Source organism: Lolium rigidum, chromosome 5, assembly GCF_022539505.1.
Source record: "Lolium rigidum isolate FL_2022 chromosome 5, APGP_CSIRO_Lrig_0.1, whole genome shotgun sequence".
NCBI lineage: Eukaryota > Viridiplantae > Streptophyta > Magnoliopsida > Poales > Poaceae > Lolium > Lolium rigidum.
In genome coordinates this window covers 3355944-3368677 of record NC_061512.1, presented here as the reverse complement: position 1 = coordinate 3368677, position 12734 = coordinate 3355944, and the positions used below count along the sequence as shown (strand labels likewise).

General features: G+C 47.3%; 1 protein-coding gene across 1 annotated transcript; it reads left to right on the top strand.

Annotated features, from left to right (window-relative positions):
- Positions 1-9268: 9268 nt before the first annotated feature.
- LOC124652687 (aspartic proteinase nepenthesin-1-like) lies at positions 9269-10588 on the top strand. Its single transcript, XM_047191726.1, has one exon. The coding sequence runs from the start codon at positions 9269-9271 to the stop codon at positions 10586-10588; it is 1320 nt and encodes a 439-aa protein (XP_047047682.1).
- The last annotated feature ends 2146 nt before the right edge of the window (positions 10589-12734 follow it).

Here is a 12734-nt window from a genome sequence, read left to right as displayed (position 1 = left end):
AAGCGGCTCTTCGGCATCTCGTCAATAGGTTAGTGCCGGAAAATGCATAATAATGACATATATTGTGTATAAAACATGTGAGTATCATCATAAAAGTAGCATGGAACATAAGAAATTATAGATACGTTTCGGACGTATCAGATAGCGGTCTATGTAGTTTGTCGTAATGCCCTGATTAAATCTCATAGTACTCATCATGATATATGTATGTGCATTGTTATGCCTTCTTTATTTGTCAATTGCCCAACTGTAATTTGTTCACCCAACATGCTATTTATCTTATGGGAGAGACACCACTAGTGAACTGTGGACCCCGGTCCATTCTTTACATCTGAAATACAATCTACTGCAATACTTGTTCTTTACTGTTCTTCGCAAACAAACATCATCATCCACACTATACATCTAATCCTTTGTTTACAGCAAGCCGGTGAGATTGACAACCTCACTGTTACATTGGGGCAAAGTACTTTGATTGTGTTGTGCAGGTTCCACGTTGGCGCCGGAATCCCTGGTGTTGCGCCGCACTACACTCCGTCACCAACGACCTTCACGTGTTCCTTGACTCCTACTGGTTTGATAACCTTGGTTTCTTACTGAGGAAAAACTTGCTGATGTACGCATCACACCTTCCTCTTGGGGTTCCCAACGGACGTGTGTCTTACATGCCATCACCTAGCGGCGATGAGGCAACCGGCGCCGCCGGGGGTGGCGGCGAGACAAGCGGCGACGATCCTAGCGGCGCCGCCGGGAGTACTGGCACCGAGACAAGTGGTTCCAAGAGGCCGCGGAAGGCAAGGCGCCAAAATACGGTCGCCACCGGCAGAGACACAATCAAAGAGGTGGACCCCGCCAGTGGTTTGCCGGTGGAGCCTAAGGATGTTGCCAAGGGGTACGGCAACCAAGCGGCATGTATCCTCCGAGAGGTCATCAATCTCAACGAGACGGATCTCCGAGCTGAGAACAAAGCGCATTTGCGAGCCCAGCTCATTGCGAGGTTGCACTCACGATACAAGTTCCTAGGCGACTACGCCTCCACCGATGAAACCAAGAACATTGTGAACTCACAAGCCCTCCTGAAGTTCACCAAACACCTCAGCAGCTATAAGTACATGGTGCGGAAGCTGATTGCTGATGGCAAAGGTTTCGAAGAGGTCCACTCTGCCTTTCCGCATGTCTCCCAGGCGGACTTTGATGCTTTCCTGGCCAATGAAGAGCTACAAGCGACCAAGAATCGCAAGTTGTGGGGGAAGGAAATGCGGGAGCTTAACATCGGCAACCACAACCTTGGGAGCCGTGGGTACGAGGGAAAGGAGCCCTATTGGGCGAAGGAGGACGAGGCGTATGTAAATGCCGGCATTGAGAACCCATGGCTCAAGTACAAGGACCCGCTTGAAAGAAGATTCATCAGGTCCCGGTACCATAAGAATAAACTAACCGGGGAACTTGTCACGGACCCCAAGGTCGTAACCGACCTAATTTGGTTCACGAACGACCAGAAGGTCCTGTCGTTGGAGAAAAAACTGGTAAGCAATTTACCGGTTTAATTAGATCAAGTATCGTTCATATAATAGTAGCAACATTTCTAAATGGTTCACGTTTCTTCCGCAGGAAGAAGAAAGACAAAGACTTTCTCAAGTTGACGAAGGCTCCTCGTCCCAGGCGTCGACGGGTAGGGTAGCCTGGGACAAGCCTCTCGTACGGGCGCTAAACATCTTTAATGAGCATTCACCTACGAGAAGGCCGCATAGAGGCCGTGTGGCTGGCGCCGGTACAGGCTACAAGCATGGTCACTACGGCTTATCGTCTGCGGCCGATAAAAATGCGCGCAATGAGAGGAAGCAGCGGGAGGCAGAGGAAATGAGGGAGTCAATCCTAGCCCAAGTCCAAGCTGGTTTGGTATCGCAACTGGTACCGCAACTCAAAGCTACACTCGTACCTGAAGTCAAAGCTGAAGTCACCGCTTCAGTCCAAGCAGATTTCAACGCTCTACACGCGTGGTATGAGGGTGGCAAACAAGCCCCCCCCCTCCCTGACATGCAAGTGGTTAGCTTCGACAGCAACAACTCGATGGCGCCGCCATCCACCGGCAATGACAATGTTATAATGGAGACTCCTCCGGCCGCCGGCAATGTCGCTGGTGCTAGGGATTCACCGTCCATGCCGGGTAGCAACCCCTCCGTCACTTGCACGCCCGCCACCGCATGTGCCGGCCCGTCGACATTATCTGAGCTCAATGCCCTCACGGTAATTAACTAATATGTACATCAAGTTAATATATTAGTTTCATCATCCTTGCCCTCTCTCTAATGCCATACACATGTTCTCGCAGGCGCTCTCAACGCCATGCACCTTCCTGATGAGAGTAAACGACGAACTCAAAGACGTCACGAGGGGGTCCATCCTTCGGCCCCTGGATAAGAAGTGGCACACACGAGATATGGAGGATGACGTTTACCGGGTTGAAGTGGATCGGGCGTTACCGGGCTATGAGGATTTGTTTCCTCCTAATCAACCGCATGGTGCCGATGACGATAGCCCGTTGAATCTGGCCTCACTGAAGGGTTGGGTACTGCTATGGTCGAAGACCCTAATTCGGATCAACACCTACTAGGGGTTGACGGCAAGCAAAGACAAGCACCTTGCGGCACCACAGGTCAGCGTCCCCCCACGACAGCCAGCGGCGCCGGTGGTCATCGCCCCACCACAACGGCCAGTGGCGCCAGAGGTCAGCGCCCCACCACAGCAGCCGGCGGCGCCGGAGGCCGAGGAATACGAACGTGAGAACTTCCAATGGGATATTCCTACGTCTTCACAAGTTGTCCATGAGGATGCGCCGGCCTCGAAATATGTGTGCTCCAAGAAGCTGTTCGATTCTCAAGAAACGGCTGAGGAGGAAAATCCTGAGGAGGTCGCCGTCAAAAAGATGCTGAGCCCAAACACACTCCGTGCTACAACCAATACGGCGATGGATGGTCCAGTACTACAACCCAAGAAGAGGAAGAGGCCAAATAAGAAGGACGCCAAAGACAAGGCGACGGCCAAATCCAAGGACAAGGTCCCACACCTTGACAAGTTGCCAAACAATTGGCGACCTCTGCATCACTTGGGTGAACCGATGCTGCCGGAGCATGTCGTCAACAAACTCACCGCGGATATGAGGAGCTTGCATGATACTGTCAGGCATGTGGAGAAGCAACTTCTCATATCAAAAGATCCTAGTTACCCTCTCTTCGTGGCGAAGGTGCCAACTGGCATGAACTTCGTCGAGAAGTACCCCGCGGACTTGTGCTTCATCCGGTTCATTGACATCTTCAGCATCTATCGCATGCAAGCGCTCCACTTTAGTGTGGTTCGCCTAGTTGCTCTTAGCTTGTCTTGACAGATTGTTAAGGAGGGGACGCCGACCATTGCGATAATGGACCCCTTCTATATGCGGGAGAGCATCATCTGCAACGCTGGGGATCGGGCTATTGCCACCCAGCAGGTCGAGGATTTCATGCTGGAGAACATTAAAAAGGGCGCCATTCTCATCCCTTACTTCCCCGAGTAAGTAATCACTCGCTAGTCCCCCATCACCATTCTATCCTGTATCTCCATTTGCATTTCCAAAGGTTAATCCGTGTGTTTTCCGCAGAGACAAGTTCTGCACCCTCATCGTCGTGCACCCGCAACACTCGCATGCAGTCTATCTCGACTCGGGTAGGGACCACAAGAAAGACTACACCCACATCAGGGCCCTTCTCAATGATGCTCTCACCGGCTTCGCCAACAAGGCAGGCCCCCTCAAAGTAGAGAAGAAATCCCGAGGAGGCTTGGTCTTAACCCACACAACCAACTTCCCCTGCCTCAGGCAGTCGACGCAAGACAATGGGATGGACGCGTGGTACGCCATCCTTCAGATGCAGGAGTACATAAAGTACGCAGATGACAGGTTGCTGCCAGAGAATCGCAGAAACAGGTTTGCAAACATGGCGGATGCCCCTGATAGAGAGATTAGAAAGAACTGGGGTCGCATCCAGCAGTTCATTTGCACGATAATCCTGCAGGATGTCAACACTAGGTCTGGCGAGTTCTTCTATGGCTACAGTCTACCACCTAATGACGAGATAGAACTCCGCTTGGAGATGTCGCGTGATGAGAGGCCGTTCAACTCGCTTGAGGGCTGCCGTCCATTCCCCCCTAGGCGTACAACCTGATCCTACGACGGGAACACTATTGCTAAAGCTTGAACGATATGTCCTTGAACTTCTGTATTGTAATAATTGCTACATATTCCCATAGAATCGACTTGTTGCTTTTATTTAGTTGTATGGATGTGCATGTGAACATGTGTCTATAGTTTCATTTACTTTGCTATATATTTCAATATTATGGCGTAGATACCTTAATAATTATGTGCATTTACTCGACCCCTACTTGCCTCGTATTTGGAGTTCGCCGATGATTAGAATGTTCGGTCACTCGTACACTCGGGGGTGGAGCCGGTGAGCCTTGGTGCGATGTCCACAAGTATCAATCTATTGTGCATCCTACCTAGCCTCACTGACTCCATCCCTGGATGTTAATATGTGTTTCGACCGACAAAGTATGAGGCACGCTATTTAATTCGTACTACTTGTCTTTTATTTGAGTTTGCATTGGCCGATGATTAAAATGTTTGGTCACTTGTACACTCCGGGGTGGGGCCATTGAGGCTTGGTGTGATGGCCACAAATATCAATCTATTGTGCATCCTACCTAGCCTCGCTGACCCCATCCCTGTATGTTATTATTTATTTCGACCAACAAAGTATGAGGCACATGCTATTTAGTTCATACTACTTGTCTCTTATTTGAGTTGGCCCTTGTTCATTGCATTGGTACTAACGTTTTACTTGTCTTGTGCATGGAGATGCCGACGACATATGTCGTGTACAAGGGGAGGGTTCCTGGAGTCTACGACGACTGGGAGGACTGTCGGAGACAGGTGCGCCGTTTCAGCGGCAACAGCTACAAGGGATACCCCACTAGGGTGGAGGCGGAAGGAAGATACGCCCGTTATCTAGACATGAGGAGGAACCGGATGAAGACCATGGCCTTCGTGATGATGGTCATCATGACCATGTTGGTCATGTTCTATGTGATTGTAGTTTAGGATAGGACCTACATTCTGAGGTGTATGACGATACTTGTGACGACTATGTACCGAGACTTCTAACTTTGTGAAACTTCGTCGTTCGGTGTTGCATATGCACATGTGTTGTATGAATCAACATTCCGAAACGATACTTGCGTATTTGTGTATTGATACCGAAATGAAACTTGGCTCTCTATGTGCTTCTCATATTGCATGTACTGCTGTCTAAATATGAACTGTTATATACTGCTATATAAATATGCAAATATACATTGTAATACGCTGGAAAAAGCTATAAACATTGTATTTTCGAGTAATACTACCGGCGCACCTACATGCCTACTACCGGCGCACACGGCACGCGCCAGTGCTGGCAGCCCTACTGCCGGCGCACCGGCAAGTGCGCCAGTGGAACTATGCATTTGCCGGCGAAGCAGTGCAGGTGCGCCGGCAGTAGATGACCTTCCGCCGGCGCACAAGGTGGTGCACCGGCAGTAGCCACTTATCACCGGCCCGTTCGCACCGGCGGGCTTTGGTGCGCCGGCAGTAGCCCAAATAGGTGCGCCAACAATAGGCCTTTTCCTTGTAGTGATACTAGGCACCATGCCCTAACAATTTTATGGCTATTACATGAACAATCTCATCCAATCCCTACCATCCCCTTCAGCCTACAGCGGGGATTTACTCACACATGGATGGGGGAAGCATGGATGGTTGATGGAGAGGCGTCGGTGGCGATGATGGCGATGATCTCCTCCAATTCCCCGTCCCGGCAGGGTGCCAGAACGGAGTTTCTGATCCCGAAAGTAGAGTTTTCGATGGCAGCGGAGTTCTGGATGTCTTCTGGCAAATTGGTCGAACCCCTGTGCGTTTTTAGGTCAAGGGCTTTAAGTAGTCCAGAGGGGAGCGTCGGGGGCTGGCCGAGGCGGCGTCACCATATGGCGGCGTGGCCCAGGGGCCAACCGCGCCGCCATGTGGTGTGTGCACCTCGTGGCCCCCTCTGTCTCGTCTTCTGGCTTCGTAGGTCTTCTGTGAAAATAGGCCCATTGCAATTATTTCCAGGGAGTTTCCTGAAAGTTGATTTTCTGCACAAAAATAAGAGACCAGGGCAATTCTGCTGAAAACAGCGTTAGTCCGTGTTAGTTGTATCCAAAATACATAAATTAGAGGCAAAACAATAGCAAAAGTGTTCGGGAAAGTAGATACGTTTTGGACGTATCACACCATCATTGCCCTCATCAACGATGATAGGTTTTCACCTTGGAGAAAGTTCGTACTAACAAAAACAATGCCTTCAACAAGGTCATTGCCAGACACAACCAAGTTTATACACTGAATTCCTCTTGTGATGTCACCCCCACTTGCCAATGCCGCTGCTCCAAGTCACAAATCACCAAGCTAGAAACTCGTCACCACCCGGTAGACAAACCTCCATTGTTAGTCCTCAGTTCTTGGCTTCCTTCCATTCTCCGCGCCTGACTTCATCGTGGAACTAAGACATGTCCCACGATGGCAACAGACCGTAGAGCTTTGCAACACTCCCTCTAAAACCAAACGGTTAGACAAAACATGGTTGCGTGCGACCGAAATCCATCCACTCCGGTAAACTTTAGGCATGTCGTCCACTTGGAATTCGTCAGCGTAAGCTTCCGGAACTCGACAGATCGTCCAAGGTCAATGAAGACATGCATCAAGCAGTTCATCATCATGGTGTGAGAGGGATCCAAGGATTGACCGCCGCCATTATTTCGAACAAGATGAGCAAGCCCCCACGCCGCTGCCTGCCGGTTGACCCCCTCCGGCGGAAGAGGATGTAACCTAATAAGAACCACGCGCCGGCCCAAGGACGGCAGCGTACATCGTGCCGCCTTCCCACGATGGACTGTCGCACCAATGGCGGGAGCCTCGATCTCCGACTGCAACCTCCACTCCACACGCAGGTGCCTAAGGGGATGCACCGTTGTACGACCTCGGGAACCAGCCCATCCATCATGACCAGACGGAATCCTCCACACGGACGCTGCAGAAGAGAAGCTTGCCGCCGCCGCACGACCAGGGGTGCCACCCCAACCGCCGCACACAGCAGAACACCGGCGCCATCCCCAGCCGCTACCAGCGATGTGCCGCCGCGATGCAAACCCCCAGCACCTTTGGCGCTGGGCCCACCACCACCGTGGCCCTTGCCGGCAGCAGCGGTGACAGGAGAGGGCGCCGAGGAATTTGCTGGAGGTGGTGGCGAGGGTTAGCCCTGGTGTTGCCCTGGGGTGTCGACACAGGAGCCCTCTTTTTCTAAATGGGGAGAATTTCACTTCCCGGAAAACCTCAAATATAAATAGAAACCTTAATTCGCGTCCATGAGGATTTGAACTCATGTGCTGGGTTTGTACATCCACTCCCCCAACTAATTGAGCTAGACTCACTTCCTTGTGCTTGTTACTTACTCCTTACCTTCTATATCATAGACCAGTTCGGCAACATTTCTTGAAATGCAAGGGAGATAGATAGCGAGAAGCTGGAGGAGGAAAAGGAGGAAATTCATGGTGTTGATCCAGGGTTCCACTTGTAAGGTTAGGAATGTCCTTCGTTTGGTGTTTCTTCAGATCCAAGTTCCTTTGCATGTATGTTCAAGGTGATGCATCCAACATTTATTTGTATCCATTTAATTGCATGATTTCCTTATTTACCTCATTAAAATTATACCTTTTCAATGTGTGTTATTTTGGAAAACATTAGACGTGAAACCATTGTTATTTTGGAAAAAAATGTAAATGGTTTGTATGATTTTTATCAATATATAAGACCACACAACACTATCTAGATTTATAAGTATTGGTCGACATTAACTTATACTAGATGGACCTCGCGGGACTTTGCTGCGCCGATTTGATTCTTGCCGGGGTTTTTTCCCCCTTAGGTGCGCATAGTAAAATCGATTTCGTAAGCTAACAATGATGCACATCAAGCTATGAACTACTACAAACATTGACTTATCATGTCTAACAGAACCATCATAAAGTGGAGAAACACAGGGCATATCAACAAACACGGAGTTCTAATTAATGGCACCTCAGCATGAGAACATCTAGAATTAGTTTCACAAAATAATGTTGAATCTAGTTTCTAGTTTATAACAACAAAAGCCTTGCATGATTAATCTAAAAAGGTTCTGCAATGGGGCTGTACGATACTATTTAGAAAACCACATAACTGCAATATGAGTTAGTCCAGAGTAGTCCATTTGCATGTGCCACTTAAGTGTAATCAAGACTGTTGTACTATACTTAAAAATATGGTCAAAAGTGATACCAGATACCTGATGTTGTCTTGATGATTCATAAGTCGTAACGTATATAGGAGTGTAGTTTTCACATCACACCATATAAGCACCGGTTCAGGTGTCATAATTCAGGTGCATACCTTTTCTTGACATTAATAAACTTCAAGCTCAGATGCCTACTACTGAAACTCGTGTTTTGGAACATGGGAGCATAAGCTCCCTCTATTTTGAAATGCATCTTACACATATTTTGAATTTTTTTTAAATTGAAACCAAAAATTCTCATGTAAATCTTCTCGTGCTACACGCTTGCAAAGTTGTTTCATAAAAAAATCGACTTATCATGTGACGTGTGTAAAAAAGACAAAACTCAGTGCTAAAAATAATGCTTTTTACAAGATAAGTTTTCTCTTTTTTATATAGACCACAAAAAATATTGGTTTTCCGTGAAACTTGACGAACGAACATATATTATGAAGATGTACATGTAAAGTTTTTTGTTAAAAAATTTCGACATTTTCAAAATATGATTTTTTGGTAGAGGGTGCATACGCACCTGGGAGCCGAATTGAATTTCCGACTACTACTATGGTACTTTCCACTATGTCTAGTCTAGTCCTTTTTAGTCGTCCGTTTGACGTCCATAGGATCATAGTAGCGTCAACGTTTTGTGAACAGCATATGCCCGTGGATGGCATGATACCAGATAAGTTGGACGCAAGCAGAACAAACCATTTCTTGTTGAAACAGATCGAGACGAATATTTTGGTTTTGCGCAAACACCTTCATGAGATTGCAATGTACTGTATATTCGACTATTTATAGTCCACCGCGGAACGTGAACATCAGTAAAGTATAAGATCCGGATAAAAATGACGAGACCAGAAGTATTCCTTGTCGTACTCTCGCTGTGGACGCTCGCAACCTGCGCCGGCGGCCTCCGCCTGGAGCTGAGGCACGTGGACGCCAAGGCCAACATCACCATGGCGGAGCGCATCCGCCGCGCCGACGAGCGTACCCACCGCCGCGTCGCGTCCGTGCTCGCGGTGGCCCCCGTCTACTGGGGGGGCACTCAGTACGTAGCGGAGTACAGCATCGGCGACCCTCCGCAGCAGACGGAGGCCGTCGTGGACACGCTCAGCGACCTCGTCTGGACGCAGTGCACGCCGTGCAACTCCTCCTACTGCTTCCCCCAGAGACTCCCCCAGTACAACTTGTCGCGGTCGCGCACCGCCCACCCCGTTCCCTGCAACGGCACCCTGTGCGCCGCCGCGCACGAGGTCGGCGGCCGGTGCTCGGGTGACAAGAACGGGGCGTGCGCTATCAGGGCGCGGTACGATCTCGGCGACGTGGGTGGGTTCCTCGGGGTGGAGGAGTTCACGTTCGGGTCGGAGAAGGTGACTGTCGCCTTTGGGATCATAACCACGAGCAACATCGATCCGGGCCTCAACGGCGCGTCCGGCCTCGTCGGGCTCGGCAGGGGCGCGCTGTCTCTGGTCTCCCAGTTGGGAGGCGACAAGTTCTCCTACTGCTTCACCCCTTACTTCAAGGGCCATCTCAACACGAGCCCTCTGTTCGTGGGGTCGTCGGCCAACATGAGCGTCGGCGGCAACAACACGCGGGGGGTGATCACCACGGTGCCTTTCGTGGCGAGCCCGAAGGACGAGCCCTTCAATATTCTCTACTACCTGCCGCTGGTTGGGATGACGGTGGGCGAGGCCAGGCTCGCCATCCCCTCCACGGCGTTCGACATGCGGCAGGTCGCGCCGGGGATGTGGGCCGGCGGTGCCATCATCGACTCTGGCTCCCCGTTCACCCTCCTCGTCGATGTGGCGTACGAGGCGCTGAAGCAGGAGGTGGCGCGCCAGCTACACGGCAGCCTCGTGCCGTCGCCGGTGCCCGACTTAGTGGAGCTCTGCGTGGCGTCTGTGGACGTCGGCAGGCTGGCGCCGCCGCTGGTGCTGCATTTCAGCGGCGGAGGCGATTTGGCGGTGCCGGCGGAGAACTATTGGGCGGCGGTAGACGAGGAGACGGCGTGCATGGTGGTGCTCAGCGCCGCGCGCGTCAACTTGACGATGCCCATGAACGAGACCACGGTCATCGGGAACTACATGCAGCAGAATGTGCATGTTCTTTACGACCTCGGCAACGGCCACATCTCCTTCCAGCCGGCGGACTGCAACTCTATATGAACTACGGAGTAGATTGCGGCGGGACACTTATGTAACACTCAAGGAAAAAATACAATGGAATGTAGTATATCGAATTAATTACGGAACATTTCAATGTACAGTAACTAGCATAGTGACCCGTGCAAATACGCAGGCAAACTCTTGATTATCTCTAGCTTGTCTGCTTTTCCGAAAGCATATTTAATATTTCCAGTTCCTATATTTTGTAAGCAATGTGATATAACTATTAGTTATTATTATACTATAAATAGAATATTACAATTTACATGAAGCGTCTTATATCCCTTGTTTTAGAATACCTAATATTAGCTTCAAAATAATTAGTTTTTGTTTTGTAAAAATGGTGTATATGGATCACATTAATACTTGATCCGGGAGTGTATACTATTCACTTTGTGTCGCAGTTCCACCTTGTGCCCGAGAAAACAACAAGTCAAAAATGACTTAAATATGTGATATCACTTATAAATGCAGGTGGTGTTTTGGCTCATAGGTGTATATGAACCTATTATTGAAAATGCATAAATATTACATCTCGAAAATATCAAAAAAATTGGAAATAAATTTCATGTATACATATGAACATTCTATGTTCTCACACAAACTTTCGGGAAAAACGAACATTTTACGTTGCGTGTATAAAAAGTAAAAAAAATGTTCAGCAAATAGTGATGTTGAAGCATCAAAATTGTCTTTTGTACATGGGACAAAAAATATGTTACTTTTTTCTAGATATACATGGGAAATTTTATTTCATTTTTTTGACACTTTGAATTATGATCTCACATAATGGGTTCATATGCACCTATGACCCGAAATGCATTTCCCCTTATAAATGGCATTGCATGCAAACTTGTGATTTACCTTGAACATTATTCCACTGCCAAATCATCTTAAGATATAAAGGAAGAGATACGAATTATATTTATGTTTACATGAATTTTATTATATCTTGGATTTATAATCATTCAAAAATTATTCTTAACATATGTACTACTTATTGTATTGGATTAATCCCTAAATGATTGATGAATATATTAATTCAACGTATTCTTGAATATCTGGCTTAATATTATCTTTTGACTTTTGTTTTATTTTATTTGATCTGCATGCTTTGTATGTTTTTATAAGTATCAAATCATAATGGGTTCATATGCACCTATGACCCGAAATGCATTTCCCCTTATAAATGGCATTGCATGCAAACTTGTGATTTACCTTGAACATTATTCCACTGCCAAATCATCTTAAGATATAAAGGAAGAGATAAGAATTATATTTATGTTTACATGAATTTTATTATATCTTGGATTTATAATCATTCAAAAATTATTCTTAACATATGTACTACTTATTGTATTGGATTAATCCCTAAATGATTGATGAATATATTAATTCAACGTATTCTTGAATATCTGGCTTAATATTATCTTTTGACTTTTGTTTTATTTTATTTGATCTGCATGCTTTGTATGTTTTTATAAGTATCAAAACTTACTCTGTATCATATAAATTTGCAGTATTGCTAGTATCTTAAGAACGGATCAGGCTAGACGTCCTTTATATTTGCCAAAATTCAGCGACCATGATAAATTATAGATTTACCGTTTTCACTTTTTAATTACCATACAAATATTTTTCCATGAACGGATGGACCTTTTCCGTTTTGCAACTACCTATGGCTGATCACCATATGCATGTATACCAATAATATGTTATAAAGGAAAATGGTTAATAATTTTAAAATTATTAAACTATAGTTTTATTAATTTTGTAATTTTTTTGTACTCTTTTTTTTTTGAGAAACACAATACAAACGCAGACGCTCACATACACGCGCATACACTCACCCCTATGAACGCACACACGCACATCCTACCCCTATGAGCACCTCCGGAAGACTGAGCCGGCGGATTGGATCTTGAAATTGACGAAGTCACCACAGGCACCTCGCTGTCGACGGGAACGTTACCTCCCACTGAATGAATATTCCGCCTTTATGAGACACACAGATGTTAAACCTGGGGTTTGAACTCTAGTGGGATGGGGGTAGAACCACCTGATGACCCACAAGTATAGGGGATCGCAACAGTCTTCGAGGGAAGTATTACCCAATTTATTGATTCGACATGAAACAGACTTGCTC